This window comes from Nicotiana sylvestris, chromosome 7, assembly GCF_000393655.2.
Source record: "Nicotiana sylvestris chromosome 7, ASM39365v2, whole genome shotgun sequence".
NCBI lineage: Eukaryota > Viridiplantae > Streptophyta > Magnoliopsida > Solanales > Solanaceae > Nicotiana > Nicotiana sylvestris.
In genome coordinates this window covers 117,020,340-117,038,931 of record NC_091063.1, presented here as the reverse complement: position 1 = coordinate 117,038,931, position 18,592 = coordinate 117,020,340, and the positions used below count along the sequence as shown (strand labels likewise).

Here is an 18,592-nt window from a genome sequence, read left to right as displayed (position 1 = left end):
GACCATCCATCCAACCCGAATATCTCGTCCGTTCTTGAAAAAATATTTGTTAGCATATTCCGCCGATGGATCTTGAACAACATATGGCCTGATTCCTGTAAGACCAGGGATATGTAGGTAGCTCAGGAACCAGAGCATGGTCAAATTCTTCAAGTCATTTCGTTCGATCAAAATTGGCCATCATATTTTTACCCGACAACTTTTTCATCCTTCCCGGATAAAGAGGGGCAGTTGTTGATACCCAATTTTTCCCTGTATATTTTTCATATATATAAAATACTTTTAAAATAACATATGTACGCATATATAAGCATGCCCAAGTGATTTAGTATTTTTTTCAATTTTTAAAACCAATTTATTGTCCATTTTAGCAATACAAAATCAATAATTACTCGCAAAATCATCAATTTTGGTGAATAATTTATTTTATTCCCATATTTATACCAAAATATAGTTAATGTAACTTTTATATATTTTTACAAATTTATTTGGTATTTTTAAAGCTAAATTGCATATAATTGCAATTCTAGCCCTTTAAGATTTAATAGCATTTTTATAATCATAAAATTGGTTCCAGTATTTTTAAATTAATATTTATATATTATTTACTGATTCAGTACTTTTAATTTGTTTTCAAAATTAATTTTACTATTTTTGTAAAATAAAAGGGAAAAACTGGCTATGTAAATTTTAGCCTCATTTCATTTCAATTGTAGCCCCGTTACATTTCAATTTTAGCGCCCAATTGACCTAATCTTAACCCCCAATTGGACCAGCCCAATTTCAATTTCAACCCAACCCCTTAACCCGTTTATCCAACGCACCCAGTCTTCCTTTTAATCCAAGTCGTTGATCGTTTTGATCAACGACCACGATCACCCATTACCATTTTTAATCCACTGACCCTACCCTAATTCCCTCATTTCCATCTCTCAGCTTCCTTTGAATACTCTCCTCTCTCGAAGGTTCCCTGGAACCCTAGCCTCTCCCATCCCCTCCAACCATAGCCTCACTGGAATCCATGGCTTCTCAGGCCATGGATGGACTGTACTCACCTCCCTCCACTCTCAAACATTTGGGGTTCGAAGTTTTGAGGTCTGACCTCAATGGTGTCCGTTCAGATCCTCTCAGATCCATGATTTTGAGACCTTTACAGCCTTGCTCCGCCACATCCAAAGCAATTCGAGCCTGGTTCTAACCTCTCCGACTCAAGATCGGACTTTTCCAAGCCTTTCTCATTCTAGGGTTTCTCTGAAACCCCAGCTACTCGAGTTTATCTCTGATTATTTTTTAAAATCTATGCTATGTCTGTGCTCTACTTGATTTCTTAAACGTTTTCCCTAATTTTCTTTCAAAAATTACTTATTTCCGATTTAGGGTTTCTGAAAAAGTTTCAAAATGTCTTTCTGATTCTTCCTTTTCTTTTCTTTATGTGTATTTGTATATACTATGTTCGTATGTTTCTTTTCTACCACGCATGTGTTTTTCTTCTGCTTTCTTTCTACAATACATGATTCTTCTGTGCTTTGTGTTCTACTGTGCTTCTACACCATGCTCACATGTTCATCTCGTTGTGTTTTTGTCACGCCCCAAACCTAGGAGGCGAGACCGGCACCCAGTGCCTCACCTATCCTTGCGTACCAACTTGCAACTAAGGGACTCTGAACATATGATGTCATACTTTGTCCATGGGACACATTGCAAGATAACTGCGAATGCTGACTAAATGTCAATATAAAACTGGGTCGACAAGGCCTTCATAACTATTACAGCTGACAAACCAACCAAATATACATACAAGGCCTGCAAGCCCAACATATTGCACTAACTAATAGGATATGTCTGCAAGCCTCTACTGATGGATATACTATGATCGGAACAGCTCCCTGACCTACTCATAACATATATACATATATATACAAGATGTACATAAGGCTATAGACCCGGAAACTCCTAAAGGCATGGAGCTTACCGATCAAGCTGAACTCGGGCAACACTTATTGAAGAGACCTACCCATCTGTCTATCTGACCTACACACATGAAATGCAGCACCCCCAGAAAAAGTGACGTCAGTACAAAATAATGTACTGAGTATGTAAGGTAATATACTGAAAGTTGATACTGAACTGATAATATAATAACTGCAAGTAGCTGGAAGTCAAAGATAATCTAAAGATATGCTAACCTGCTGATACTGACTCAACTTTCTCAATATAGTAAGTAAAATAGTTGTCCAGCCCTATAAGGCTCGGTATATATATAACTGCTCCGCCATAGTAGTCTCACTCATAGGCGCTCGGCCATACTAGGCTTTGTATCTCGACTAACTGGGCTCGCTCATAAGCGCTCGACCATAGTAGGCTTGGTATATATATAACTGCTCTGCCGTAGTAGGCTCGCTCATAAGCGCTCGGCCATATTAGGCTTTGTATCTCGACCAATTGGGCTCGCTCATAAGCGTTCGGCCACAGTAGGCTTGGTATATAACTTACCATCTGATCAGAGTTTGCCCAATAGGGGCCTGCCCATCGATTATAGCTCGATGGTAATGAAAATACTTTTAATATATATATATATATATATATATATATAAACTCTGTGCTTTCTTGACTGGAAGAAGGAAATACTCAACAGAATATGAATTCCCCATAAGGAGAATATGGTAATTTACAAAACTAGAAAAATATACGTAACTTGCGAGACTAGCAAAATATACGTAAATTTCGGGATGTGAATTTTTCTTTATGCTTCGTTATCAAACTTGTGTAATGACAAGATCATGCCAAAATGAAAGAAGAGCTTAGCCTTAACATACCTGGAATAGGAAAATTTCCTTGTGATATTCTTGAGAAGGATTACACCATACTCTCTTAGAATCGAAAAAATCCCATTGCTATTATAATATGGAATGACTATCGTCCTTTCTTTGTATTCTGAATAATTCGTTTGCCGACTGAACTTTGGTATTCAAGTTCAGAGTCCTTTGCGTTTTTATAACCCACCTACGAAAATGGGTTCTTGATATTCATTCAAGATTAGAACCTTCTGTATTTGGTGTCTTATTTATTTCAACGACCAACTTTAAATACATAGGCGTGTGGATTTGGAGCAAAATCAGCAGAATTTACTTGCCTCATTATTTTCTTTGGCTAGCCACTAACACAAGCATATCATGACTTATTACTAGACCACATGGATTTAGCTTTTAGCTTTTCCAATCAGCATTCCAATTATTTTGAAAGGGCATTGCCTAGTCAACTTTGGTTGCCAAGTTACGAATGTATAACCCCACTTTCCAAATGTCTTTTTTGTATTAATTGAAGACAAGGTGTAGGGATAAGTCCCCCATGGGGGGATTTGTCCCCCTCCACAATTATCCACAAATCCTTAATTATATGGTTAATCTCCCATTAAACCAATAATTAATCAATTACCCACGTAATTAAGAATTATCTCAAATTACTTAAAATACTACTTATTTTTAATACACCCTTATACATCATACTATTATAGTCATATGGTACCTTGTATGGCACTAGTCCATGAATACGGGGTATTATAGCTTGGATCGTATTTTATCCCAACATGTCAAACTTGGATGAAAAATCATTTTCTTTGACTTGCCTCCCCTCTCACATGCTACACCCCATGTTTTCGTACGTTAAAGTTTTGTCGTAAGTTAATCGACGTAAATTTGGGAATATGATTATTTTTGGATTATAGGTATTATGCTATCTCAAACAAGTGATGAGTAAATTTGTGAAGGTGAGAGGGTAAGTAAATCAAAGAAAAGGAATTTCATCGAAGTTTATCATTTCGGGATAAAATACGGCCCGAACTAAAATACCCGGTACTTATGGACTAGTACCATACAAGGTAGCACATGACCATGATAATAAGGTGTACTAAAAATGAGTAGCATTTTAAGTAAGTTGAGATAATTCTATTATGTGGATAATTGATTAATTATTAGGTAATTGGAAATTAACTAATTAATTAAACAATTTGTGGATAAGCTTAATAAGTTATGGATAGGCTTAATAGCCAAAAATGTGTCAGCTACTCAAATATATTTGGTGACTCTTAATTTTTCATAAAAGGTGGCAAAAGCTACACTTCCTAAACGTACAGAGTTCATAAAGTGATGGAGATTAGATGAACTAAGCTATTCCATACTTCTTTAATATTTTTATATTGATAGGTGTTCATTCCATTCTCCAACAACCCTTTGAAATAAAGAACAAGAAAAGGAAAATATTAGAACATCTGATTTGCTCAAATAGCCATTCTCGTTAAACAGAAAAGCTTTCTCCGTCATTTTGGTTCTTGACTCTATAGAAGCAGCCAATGATCACCCAATGTTTACCAATTTCAAATTATTCTTTAGCAAATTAAGTTCACTTAGGCAGTGAAGATTTTCATTCTTCAACTAAAATCCAACGAGATTTCTTAGCACATTAGCAACGTAAAATTTTGTGGTTCTAAAGGAATACGGTACAATCTTCTCCAAGAATATTATGTGGAGTTTTCCTACTCCAGGTATGTTAAGGCCCTTCCTTCTTTCTTTTGACATGGTCCAGATTATACGAAAGAAACGAGCAAATACACGGTTCTATAAATTATTCTATTCATAGAAATAGTCGGGGTGTCTATATTCTTGATTCCCCATGAGAATTATTATTATCTTCTGTCCATGGGTCTTAGAATAATACGCAACTGGAAAAGTTTATCCAGAAGGAATATCGAGATTATTACGTATTTTCATGCATTTTACTCGTTTATACATGTGCATTGACCCATGACCAAATGGCGTTATATACACGTATATATGTAAATATAGGTATATGGGATATGGGAAAAGGTTACGGCGTTATATACGCACCACCACCTGATCAGCTGGTATATGATGATGATGTTGCCCACAGTGGCTGAAATATGATTCAAACGGCGTTATATACGCATATATGGGTATGTATTCAGATGGCGTTATATACGCATACATATGTATGTATTCAAAAGGAGTTATATACGCATATATATATGTATGTATATATATGTATATGGGATACGGGAATGGTTATGGCGTTATATACGCACCACCACCTGATCAGCTGGTATACGATTATGACTTTGCCCACAGTGGCCGATATGATATGATGGGATGCCCTCAGAGGCAGATGATATTATGGAAATCCATACCTATCCATGGCTTGACATTTACACGCACGTGCATGACGTTATAAACGTTTCAAAATATACAAAGTTATTCAGCTTTAAAGATGTGTTTCAGTATTCCATGTTTCATCTATGTCTATTACGTACTAAGTTCCATGCCTTCTATACTTAGTACATTTTTCGTACTGACGCCCTATTCCACGGGGCCTGCGTTTCATGCCCGCAGGTGCAGGTAGGCAAGCTGACGGTCCTCCTTCTTAGGATCCTTGATCAGCGAGAGTTGGCGTGCTCCATTTGATCCAGAGCTGCTCTTGATATGGGTACGATACGTTTGTACATATATATGTATATGAGTATGACGTGGCTTAGTCCTGTCTTTGTACAACTATGTTTCTGTTAGAGGTCTGTAGACAGTATGTCTAGTTGGGTTATATGTGGCCTTGTCGGCTTTCAGTTTTTGATGTATAGTTGTCTATAGCAGCCTTGCCGGCTCGCCCACGGTATTCTGCCTGTATACATACATATGCCATGATGGCAGGCTTCTTTCACGTATGTTAATTTTGTAATGCAGTAGATGTTATTCAGATTCATATTTTAGACGCTTTCTTAGGGGTGTTTGATAAGTAAGACTCAGGCGCCCGTCGCGGCCCATCGGTTTGGGTTGTGACAAAAGTGGTATCAGAGTCGTTCTGTCCTAGGGTTGTCTACAGACCATGTCTAGTAGAGTCTTGTTTATGGGTGTGTCGTGAACCACACTTATAGACAGGAGACTACAAGACATATAGGATGTTATCCTCTCTTCTTATCTTAGATCGTGCAATATAAGCATTCGTGTTCCTAACGATGTGTTACATTTTTAGCGATGCCTCCGAAGACTACAGCCGCTAGCACGGGTCAGAAGGCTACGAAGGTGCCAGAAAGAGAGATAAGTTATACTATGGATTCAGACCCATCAGAGATCATGGGTTCTATTGAGGAGGATCCATCCGAGGATCCATATGAGCCATCCGTTCGAGTTGTTTCGACCACTCTGGCAGTAGATGGGGTGAGAGGAGTTCCGACCTCACCAAGGCCCTTAGTTTCACAGCCCGTTGATCAGGGTATGAGGGGAGTGGTGCATGGATTGGCACAGCCGGGATTCCCTCAGGCTCAAAACTATGTCAAGGTATTTGAGGACACCAGCTCTTCTGAGGTTCCGGATAGTACACAGTCTTGGGAGTCCGTCAATCAAGGTTCTTCAGTGTATGTTATGGGATACGCAGAAGAAGAAGATAGTGGTCGGGCCAAGATAAGGAAGGTAACTGATAAGGACATGAAGATTCTGCTTCAAAGTGTTTCTGATCGAGGTTCTTATATAGGACGAGGCAAGGACCCTCTACTGTAGACTTCCTACAATTGTCAGTTTTTGGTTAGTGAGTTCCACCTCTTCTTAGAATATTACCAAGTCAGGGTTTTAAAGGTGTTTTGTTGTTTTATGAGGATGTAGGGAGCCCCATCCCGACTTGTATATATATAGGCTATGCCTACTTAGAGGCTTTGCAGACAATATCATGTATATAGTTTTGGGTATGATATGTCTACGGTCTAGTCGACCCCTATGTATATAAACCCTTTTCTAAATTAGTTATGCGAGTTAAGTCTTAATGTTGTTACTTATATATATGGATGTTGCCGTAATGACTCGTGATAGATTTAAGAACAAACAAGGATAAGGTACGTGGTGCTCGGTTAGGTAGGACTTGATATTATAATTGATATGGATTGATTGGCCTTTTGTTATGCTAACATCAAGTATAGACCAAAGGTGGGTTGATTTTAGTTTCCAAGAAAGCCTATTTTAGAATAAGTTGATTTCAACTCGAACAGCCACTGGATGGAGCAAAGGAAAGCTAAAAGCAAAAGAATGTCGTATTGAAGTTTTCAAAAGAAAAGGGATATGAAGAAATATTTGCAGAATAATGAGAAGAGATATAAAGAAGCATTATGAATAAGGTGTGATACATTGATGAAAACGGTAGAGTGTTACAGAACCTATTGTCAAATGAAGGAAGAGACGAAAGGTGATGGGCCTTAAGACAATAAAAGAATATAGGCCATAAGGTCATATCCCCATTTCGAGAAATAAGTTCGCAACTCTAATGCGATTACCAAGAGAAAAGTTAGACCCCAGAATAATAGAACCAGTATGGAATGATGTGACAAAACTGGTATTAAGTAGTTCTAGTGACTATGGAATGGTAAAGGAAGAATGCGATAAATGAAAGAGGAGTGAGACGACACTTATCCAAATCTTACAGATACATTACGATTCTAGAATATTGTGCAAGCACGACGTCAAGGAGAGAAAGTAAAGGTTCCTGCCCGAGCTGTTATTAATGAATAAGGAGCCAGTGTGAGATGTAAGTTAAGATAAAGGAAATAACCCAAGAAAGATTACGAGGAATATTGATATGAGAATGGGCCAACGAGTTATTAGTAATTGGTCAGGAAGATCCCAGTTATGGCTAAACAGGAGGTTACACACAAGTCATCAGATCGTGTAAGATAAACATAGTAGAACCCAACATGGAGAATTTAGCTTCAAAGAACATCATTATAATACTTGAGATATATTCAAACAAGAGTCTGGGTTGTTAAAGGTACTGTATGAGTGTTGCGGGGATAAAAGAAAGTGCCACTGGGAAGGCAGTCAAAATATTAGATCAGAAGCAACCATACAAGCACAAGGGTATGAAAGTAAGCAACTACGGATGATTATAGACAAGTAAGGACATCAAAAAGGTCTGTAATAAACTCACAGCTTTACGAGAGTTAAGGTTCTCCCTAAACGAAAGACTAGCTGAGGAGATAAGAAAGAAGGCTTCAACCTAAGCACAACGACCTAAAGAGGAAATGGTCATGTAACAACAATATCGCAACAACCATAATCTATAATGACTCTACAAGGAAGCTAGTTATAAGAAGTACCAACCTCATAAGAAGTCAGTATGAAGCTCCCATCTGATTGTGTATGTACCAGAGGTGCGAGTATTATAATAGAGCTTCAAGTTATTGACGTGAATTGCACCTAGGTGGAAGGGAGGTCAGGAAAGAGATAGAAGATACGATGTGAGATTTTAAGGTAAGTAAGGTAAAGGCGAACAACGTATGAGATACTCAAAGGCAGAAGATCGTAAATAGTCCATACTTCGGATAAAAGGGCTAGAATCACGCGGATTCTATGTCCACGAATGATAGTGGCATCTTCACTGGCATATTTTCCAGTCTACGGTTTCTACGTATCGAGAGGTCTAGTTAAGAGAGTAAATAAGAGTTAGAAATGATATGATGTCTCTCTTGATGTTCTAGAATAACACAAGGAAATTTATGATACAAGCATGTTGAAAGGAGGTTGCGAATAGTATAAATGGATATGTGTAAATGGCATTTGGAAGAAATGGAATATTGCCCTGGTAGTAGAATGATGGTGTAATTGTGATGGATAAAGAATGACGTTTGGACCTTCGATTGAGTAATGACTTGAAGAAGATTTCACGAATTATACGGAATTAAAATACCCACATAAGGTAAGTCACACTAGAATGCGATGAAACACGGTTATGGGAGTATAGTATCGCCCTAGGTGGATCAGAAAAATCACTTCAAATGTTCCACAATTCAACTTAAGCCTTAATGATTACGTAAGAGGTTTCAACTTATCAGTAGTAGAGTGTAAATCAATATCGAGGTAAATCAACAATGGTTGGATAAGGGTTACAAAATATGAGATGAGAGTAGGTCGTTATTCCTAAGATGAACAGTAATGAGGAAGCATTAAAGGACTTAGATTTATACATACATGATAAGTAGCGAGAGAGTAACCTGGAGTTGGTCGCATATCTTAGTAACAATAAATTGAAGTAAGAGTTATGGTATAGTATGACCTACTTAGATGTAATAAAGCTAATGACACTCAAAGGGACAGCTTAACATAATTTTTGTATATGTTCACAAAGCAAGGCCTAGAGATTGGCTAGGAGCTGTAGGAAGGAGGAGAGAAGCGTCGCATAGGCGCACATACAAAATTAGAATCGTACAGGCTGCATGATAGAAGGTAGCAATAGTTACGAGATTAGAAGGATTTCGACTACATGTCGTGGTATAATAAAGAGGCTTAAAGCGGGGGAATACCCTGGCCTGTGGATTTATTCAAAGAAGAATTGCCTCAATGGAAAGGAGAATATTAAAATACTCGCAAGAGCTATGGGTTATGAAAATTATAAGTGCATAAGTCAACATTCGAGGACGAATGTTCCAAAGGGGGGAATAATGTTACACCCCATGTTTTCGTACGTTAAAGTTTTGTCGTAACTTAATCGACGTAAATTTGGGAATGAGATTATTTTTGGATTATAGGTATTATGCTATCTCAAACAAGTGATGAGTAAATTTGTGAAGGTGAGAGGGTAAGTAAATCGAAGAAAAGGAATTTCATCGAAGTTTATCATTTCGGGATAAAATACGGCCCGAACTAAAATACCCAGTACTTATGGACTAGTACCATACAAGGTAGCACATGACCATGATAATAAGGTGTACTAAAAATGAGTAGCATTTTAAGTAAGTTGAGATAATTCTATTATGTGGATAATTGATTAATTATTAGGTAATTGGAAATTAACTAATTAATTAAACAATTTGTGGATAAGCTTAATAAGTTATGGATAGGCTTAATAGCCAAAAACGTGTCAGCTACTCAAATATATTTGGTGACTCTTAATTTTTCATAAAAGGTGGCAAAAGCTACACTTCCTAAACGTACAGAGTTCATAAAGTGATGGAGATTAGATGAACTAAGCTATTCCATACTTCTTTAATATTTTTATATTGATAGGTGTTCATTCCATTCTCCAACAATCCTTTGAAATAAAGAACAAGAAAAGGAAAATATTAGAACATCTGATTTGCTCAAATAGCCATTCTCGTTAAACAGAAAAGCTTTCTCCGTCATTTTGGTTCTTGACTCTATAGAAGCAGCCAATGATCACCCAATGTTTACCAATTTCAAATTATTCTTTAGCAAATTAAGTTCACTGAGGCAGTGAAGATTTTCATTCTTCAACTAAAATCCAAAGAGATTTCTTAGCACATTAGCAACGTAAAATTTTGCGGTTCTAAAGGAGTATGGTACAATCTTCTCCAAGAATATTATGTGGAGTTTTCCTACTCCAGGTATGTTAAGGCCCTTCCTTCTTTCTTTTGACATGGTCCAGATTATACGAAAGAAAAGAGCAAATACACGGTTTCTATAAATTATTCTTTTCATAGAAATAGTAGGGGTGTCTATATTCTTGATTCCCCATGAGAATTATTATTATCTTCTGTTCATGGGTCTCAGAATAATACGCAACTGGAAAAGTTTATCCAGAAGGAATATCGAGATTATTACGTATTTTCATGCATTTTACTAGTTTATACATGTGCATTGACCCATGACCAAATGGCGTTATATACGCGTATATATGTAAATATAGGTATATGGGATATGGAAAAGGTTACGGCGTTATATATGCACCACCACCTGATCAGCTGGTATATGATGATGATGTTGCCCCCAGTGGCTGAAATATGATTCAAACGGCGTTATATACGCATATATGGGTATGTATTCAGATGGCGTTATATACGCATACATATGTATGTATTCAAACGGAGTTATATACGCATATATATGTATGTATATATATGTATATGGGATACGGGAATGGTTATGGCATTATATACGCACCACCACCTGATCAGCTGGTATACGATTATGACTTTGCCCACTGTGGCCGATATGATATGATGGGATGCCCTCAGAGGCAGATGATATTATGGAAATCCATACCTATCAATGGCTTGACATTTACACGCACGTGCCTGACGTTATAAACGTTTCAAAATATACAAAGTTATTCAGATTTAAAGATGTGTTTCAGTATTCCATGTTTCATCTATGTCTATTACGTACTAAGTTCCATGCCTTATATACTCAGTTCATTTTTCGTACTGACGCCCTATTCCACAGGGCCTGAGTTTCATGCCCGCAGGTGCAGGTAGGCAAGCTGACGGTCCTCCTTCTTAGGATCCTTGATCAGCAAGAGTTGGCGTGCTCCATTTGATCCGGAGCTTCTCTTGATATGGGTACGATACGTTTGTACATATATATGTATATGAGTATGACGTGGCTTAGTCCTGTCTTTGTACAACTATGTTTCTGTTAGAGGTCTGTAGACAGTATGTCTAGTTGGGTTATATGTGGCCTTGTCGGCTTTCAGTTTTTGATGTATAGTTGTCTATAGCAGCCTTGCCGGCTCGCCCACGGTATTCTGCCTGTATACATACATATGCCATGATGGCAGGCTTCTTTCATGTATGTTAATTTTGTAATGCAGTAGATGTTATTCAGATTCATATTTTAGATGCTTGCTTAGGGGTGTTTAATAAGTAAGACTCAGGCGCCCGTCGCGGCCCATCGGTTTTGGTCGTGACATCACATTCACGAATTTACTCATCACTTGTTTAAAATAACACAATGTTTATAATTTCAAAATAATCTCATTCCCGAACTTACGTCGATTAACTTACGATGAAACTTTAATATAGGAAAATGCAGGATGTAACATCTCATTCTCGAGTTTTCATCAATTCACTTATGGCATATTCTCACGTACGAAAACATGGGGTGTAACAGTTTTCCTATATGTTCTTTTGCTATCCTTTTCTAGTATTTTGTGTTCTTCTACTGTATGCATCTCCTACTGAGTCCTTAAGTTTTTGTTTACTTTTACTGAACCTTGTTTGAGTTCTCTCTACACACGTTCCCTCTACTGTTTTCCTAAGTTTATACTACATCTTTTCTCTTTTGAACTTGTTTAGGTTCCAAGCCTTTCTTAAAATGTGTTCTTTATGCTTCAAATCAGTTCTTCATTCTATTTGCCTTGAACCTGCTATTTTATCTGTTTGTTTTCACATGAATACCTGAAAGAAGACCTCTGAGCCTGTTTCTATTATTTGTCTTCTTTTCTCTGTATCTGACTCGAGTTGAAAACCCTAGGTTTTGGGGTTTTTGGCGAGTTTCGATCTTGTGTTTGACACTACGGTTCTATTTTTGAACTCTAGGTTTCTCAGACTCGTTTTGAGTCTTTGTACTGAACTCAAACTTCTTTAACTCTGAACTTTTCTATGCTAGGCTTTTCTAATTAGCATGACAACTCTTTCTTGATTCACATGTCTGTCCACTTTATATATGATGAATTCTTCCTTCAAAAAAGGTTTTGCCGATTTGTGATTGATTCAAAATTCCTTTTAATAAGGATCGATTGATTGTTACTTATTTTTCTTTAATTAAACATTTCTTCACATTTTCTGATTGGATTCATGCATACCAAAACTCAATTTCTGATTTTTTACTGGCTGTTGATTGATTACCTTTCGTTATTTGCACAACCGTGTTGCTATCAAACTCTTTCCTTAAATAACTTCTGTGTATTTACCCTTCTTGTGCTACTTTGGAAAAGATCTTGATCAAACTCTTTCCTTAATTATCCTTTACCCATTTAAAATCAGAATCCCTTAATTGAAGGGGAACTTGTGTAATTGATGTCTGAATTATTCTCTTACCTATTTCTACTTGCTTTCTGCACTATAAAGGGCACGACTTTTCTACACTTTTGAGGACTTCCAATGAAATACTCTTTAAGACCTTGAGTTCAACACTTACTGAACACTTTCAATTTCAATACTCCTACATTCTCAATTTAACACTCTACTCTCTTCTGAAATCTTCTAGCTGTGTGTTTGCAATTTGGCTTTACTACTGATCTTCTCTTCTTATTTCCCCGAAACTGGTATGTTCTCATTTAACTTTCGGCTTCATCCCTATGTGTTTGCTTTACAGTTTCAACAATCTTGTCTAATCTGCTGTTTATGTTCTGTATTGAATATGTTGTTCTCTTTGCATCTGTTGCTGTGTGAATTCCCCATACCCTTATTCCCTTCTATGTTTTGAGTTAAGGTTCAGGCATTGCAGTATCAAATTGCTGCTCATGTCTTAACCTGATCCTTTAATGGATCCTAACTCCCAAACAATGTGGGTAATAGGCTGGTTAGGGGTGTGTCAGCACTCCTAATTGCTGGGTATGACAACCAGCCTGTCTTAACCTTCCCCAAAATCCCCTCTATGAACTTGCACTCTCTCTTAGATTCTAAGTTCTGCCCCCTTCCTATAAGCCTTGCTTTGGGATTTTGAGCTCCCTCTGAACTTGGACATTTGAGGGTCGGCCCTTCCACACTGCACTATAATCCAATTCTGTAATATATTTGGGTGTAAGCACTTCCTGAAGTCCACTTGATACTCTTAAGGAACTCTGACACACCCCAAATAGGAGAAAGGCTTTGGAATTTGATCTTTGGAGTTGGATTACTTCATGCTTCAGACAGAATTCTGAATCATGCTCTCCTTGGTTGGGATTTTAGCTTTCTAATGTAATTTTTACTTTCTTTTCTTCATTCTGGGCTGTAATAATTTGTAATAACTCATGGGGGCTTATAGTGAAAAGGGGAGGGGTACTCATGTATGCATAAGGGTAGATATCATGCTCATTAGGTCTTTGTTTCTGCAAATCATGGCAAGTTCTACATTTCGGCATCTTCGAAATCCTGTTTTAGGTTCTGCACTTCTACATTTTCATATAGAAATCCTGTTTTAGGTTCTGCACTTCTACATTTTCATATAGAAATCCTGTTTTAGGTTCTGCACTACTACATTTTCATATAAAAATCCTGTCTATAAACTTCTGCACTTATACATCTTAGAAATCCTGCCTATAAGTTCTGCATATATATCATATCAATAGCTTTTGCATTTCTGCATCTCATATAGAGAACATGACTATAGGATTTTGCATTTTGCCAATCATATAGAAAGCATGTCTATAGGGTTTCTGAATACTGCATATGTATAGGCAAACGACATATAGGCTTAAATAATAAAAATCAGCATTTTAGATACCATGCCTATAGGATTTTTGCATTTTCGTAAAGGTTAAAATCAGTCACACTTAGAAAGCATGCCTATAGGAATAAGCAACTAATCTGAATCACTCAACTTGCTTATAAGTTTAAAATCAGTAATAGCATTGCTTAAACGCTTGCAGAACTTATGTACCTACTGTTAATAAATCTGCTTCTGAAATCAGTATCTTTCTCTCGTATTTAGATATCATGCCTATAGGTTTCACCTAAGCAAGCTATAAGGTAAATTAGCTAATTGAATCAGACTCTGCTAATTCCAACCAGCAGGCAGGTCTGATTCCGGTTTCTTATCTGAAATGTGTAATAGACCGGTCTGCCTCCCTAACGTTTATGTTTAATTAAGACCATAACCAGTATCTGCAAGACATGCTAAACAATTTGTCTTTAAGTGAGGAGGTCTGTATGAGCCTTTTAAATTGTTATATGTTTCTCATATCTGCCTTATGTGTTTTTGTTTGTCGTTTTAGAATTTTATCCTTTTAAACCATACAAAGCCCAAATCTCCCTTCCCTTTAGAACTAGTAGTCCCAAATGCCTCCGGGACTGATAGGATTGGGGCGGGTACTAGCATGCAATAAGGAAACGAAACCATTCCGCATTTAATACCTCAACGGGGTGGGAAAGAGTAGATATGGATATGATGACCGGTGCGCTAATACCACGTGTAACCCCTCTTCTGAGGAGTGATTACCGGGTATTGCATTAATGTGATCCATATTATTTATAAACCTAGGACCCCCTTCCCTTTACTTGTTTATTTTGTTACTTTCAAAATTTCAAAACTCATTTTTCTCAAATTTCAGCTTCCTTGTTTATTCAAACTTTAACTTATTTGCAATCACAATGTGATAACCCCTCATATTTGAAACCCTTATTTGCGTATTTATTGTTTGTACTTAAGTCACAATTGTAGCATGGCCGGGAACCATAGTAGTGGATCTTGAGGTGTGCCTAACACCTTCCCCTCGAGATAATATTTAGCCCTTAACCAAACTCTGGTTTTTCTAAACAAATTCTTCCAAGTGTCCTAATGCACTTAATCATTAGGTGGCGACTCTTCAAATCAAAAAACCCAATTCCCAAAAGGGAACGAGTTGTCCTCCCAAATATCATAAACCCGATTTCATGAGAAAAAGGGGGCGCGACACACGGTGGTAGGCCAAGAACCATGATATGCTTTTTACTGCTATCTTTACCATTTTTCCTTATGAATATATTTTGTCATGGTAAGATTGATGCCTCATGCTTGTGTAGGCCTCGGGGATAGAGTGTCGATCAGGCCATCTCTTAATGGTGAGGAAGGGACCTCGAAACCCGATAAGGTCAAGAAGAGGAACAAGGAAGCGTCGGTTGATTCTCCCAAATCAGAGAAACCTAAAGCTCGCTGGCCTCGGGCTAACGCCCAGGTCTCGACTTTGGCTGCTATGGCAAGTCCCTGTATCGAGGTTGAAGGTGATGTTGATGATGATGATGAAAACCCTCTAGTACAAATGGCGAAACGAGGTGCAGAAGCTCCGCAAGTTGTTGGCCAGAAAGCTGCCGAATCGGGGGTGGTCTTTTTAGACCAAACCCATGTTGAGGAGACCCTCGAGGAGGGTGCGGGCACAGTCCCCAATTTTCAAGTCGTACATCATACAGTCCATACCGATGAACTCGTGGCTGGTGATTTCAGAGAGTCTGAACCTGAAGTTTTTCGGGGGCAGATGAGACCCTTAGAGAAATTAATGCTCGGGGTGGCCTTAATTTGGGCCCTTCGTACTCACTGGGGGAAATCAGGGATGCACAGGACCCAGATACCGCAGATGTGGGGCCTCTTATGGAGGGGAAGATGTGCTCGGAGTCCTCTTCACCTGAGTTGATGAGAATATTGATCTCGATGCTCCTGTTGCTCTCGAGGAGGCGGAGAGGCTTCAGCAGCAGATGATACTTGTGACATATCATTTGCTTCAAATCTTTGTTATTGACTTTCTAACTTTTCTGTGTTGTTATAGGCTAAGAAAATGTACGATCATGCCTTTTATAGGCTTCAAGATGAGCTTTCGTGCTGCAGGAAGGAGCTCAAAAAGCTCACCTCGGTGTTGAAGGAGTCGGAGGCCTCCTCTGCCCGAAAGGGGGAGGAGTTGAGCGGGCTTCGGGCAAGTTTGGAACAAGTGCGCCTTGAAAGGGCTGGCCTTGCTGAGAAGGTAACATAGCATCCATAAACTCACCTTTTTATTCTTATAATTCGATGCTCACCAACTTGTTTTGCCTTTGCAGATTGGGCAAAAGGATGCCCTGGTGGGGAAAATTTAGGAAGAGGTTGCAACCAAGAATGCGGAGATCCTCGAGCTGAGGGGGAAAAATGAGGTTGTGACCTCGGATAGAGACCTTTTACAGTCGGAGTTGGCATTGATCCAGGGTCTTCTCCGGAGTGCTCAGAAGGAGGCAGTTGCACTATCCGTGGCCAAGTATGAGGCCGAAGAAAATGCGTCTTCATACATGAAAGATGTCGCTACTATGAATGAACGATCCCGAGAGATATTAGAGAAGACGGAGCAAAAGCTGACCCGGGCTATCACTTACTCTCGTTCAAAGGCAAGGAGGGAGGCTCTTGAGGAAGCAAGCGCCAAAGGCGTCGATATCTCAACTGAGATTAAGGAAGCCCGAGTCTTGGAGGAAGAATCGGCATTTTCGGCCACTTCAAACGAGGGTTCAGGAGATGAACCAGAGAATAGTGGTGGTGAAAAATAGACCCACATCATCTTCCTTTATTTTTTGTGTATGAATTTTTTTGGGGGAAAGGTTTTGTAAAGACACCCCTTTGTAAATATATTTTTGGTAATGTAAGAAGATTTTTCTCCTTCAAGACTTTGAATTTTATGTTTCGGCGTTTACGCGGAGTTAGCCTCTAGACATTGATGCTGGCTCTTTGGAGCCCATACTTCGAGTAATTGGGACCCTCGAGATCGGGCACCATCTCAATATTAGGTCAATAATTTTTTGGAACCGATGCTTGTAATAGCAGGAGTCCTCGGGGTCTTAATGGCTCCCGAGCTCTATATAACAGTGCCATTTATGTGACACAGTTGAGAAGTGACTAGGGTGGCTTCACCGGTATAGTTCCTCAAAAATGGTACTGACATGGTCAGAATTAATTAGCCTTCAGGATAGGCGAACAACCGTTGCTTGCTCTATATATGCATTTGCTTGTTTCTTATCTGGGGACTCCGCTACTTTGAATAACTATCCCTCTTATAGAGCTCTTATTCTTTTTGCCATTTCTCTTACCATTTAAACTCAAAGCCTTCGCCCAAGTCTTCATCTTCCTTTTCTCATTTTACTATAGCCATGGCTGCTACGTCCAAATTTGTTCACCAAGGAGAGGAGAGCTCCGCCTCTGCTTCGCACTCGGTCGGTGGTACCTACCGGTGTATGGTGAGCTAACTTCGAGGTGCTTTGTCTCGAGGAGGGACTTTACATTAGAGAGACCTCCCAATGTTCAGGGCCATCGGGAGTATGCATCGAGGTTCATCTCCTCGATAGGGGAGGAACACCTCGAGGTGGTTAGAAAAGACTGTAGATGGGGAGAAAAGGTGGTACTGCAGGAAACTTCCGTGGAAGAAGGTTTTATGGCTCATGTCAAGGGGTTTTGAACGTATATACGTACCCCTTTACACTAGGCCCCCTCAATAGGGTCATGCTCGAATTTTGTAGAAGAAATCAAGTTACCTAAGCACAGGTTCACCCGTCGTTTTAGAGGATAGTGTTGATGATAAGGTACTTTGTAGATAAAGTCGGGCTTGAGTTGACCCTCAACCATCTTATTAGATTGTACCGGCCTTTGAATTACCGAGGCATGATTACTTTGCGACATCGATCCACCCAGCCCATTGTTGCCAACAATGAAGAAGACAAGGATCGAGGGTGGATGAGTAGGTTCGTCCGAGTGCGGACCGTAGATATTATCCTCGCAGAGTTCTTCCCATTTCCTCAGAAATGGAATTTCACACGTAAGTGATACACTTGTGTTCTTATTACTTTTTCCCATAGTGGAGGTGGATTCTATAAAGATGCTTTCTTCTTTTTTTGCAGCAATCTCATGGATGCCATACGAGGTTCCCGACCTAGGATTGGTCTCGGAAACTGGCAGCTTGCTCGACTTATGATGAGTATAAGTGGCGAGATCTGTCCAAGGGTAGATGGGAGGCAAACTACCATGGTACATGCTGTGTTGCTCATTTTCTTAGAAAGGTAATTTCTTTTATGTGTACTAACTCAGTCGTCGCAGGCATTGGAGCATTTTCTGAGATGAGATCGTTCCCCCTCGGGGAGGAGGAAGGGTCGTCGGCTTTGGGGTCGAGGACTAATAACAAACGGAAG

At 38.8% G+C, this 18,592-nt stretch overlaps 1 protein-coding gene across 1 annotated transcript; it reads left to right on the top strand.

The window, feature by feature from the left end:
• Positions 1-6,038: 6,038 nt before the first annotated feature.
• On the top strand, positions 6,039-16,963 carry LOC138873666 (uncharacterized). The gene is made up of 4 exons (XM_070152143.1): positions 6,039-6,276; positions 15,488-15,786; positions 16,225-16,416; positions 16,526-16,963. Exons 1-4 carry the CDS (start codon positions 6,039-6,041, stop codon positions 16,961-16,963), a joined length of 1,167 nt encoding a protein of 388 aa, XP_070008244.1.
• The last annotated feature ends 1,629 nt before the right edge of the window (positions 16,964-18,592 follow it).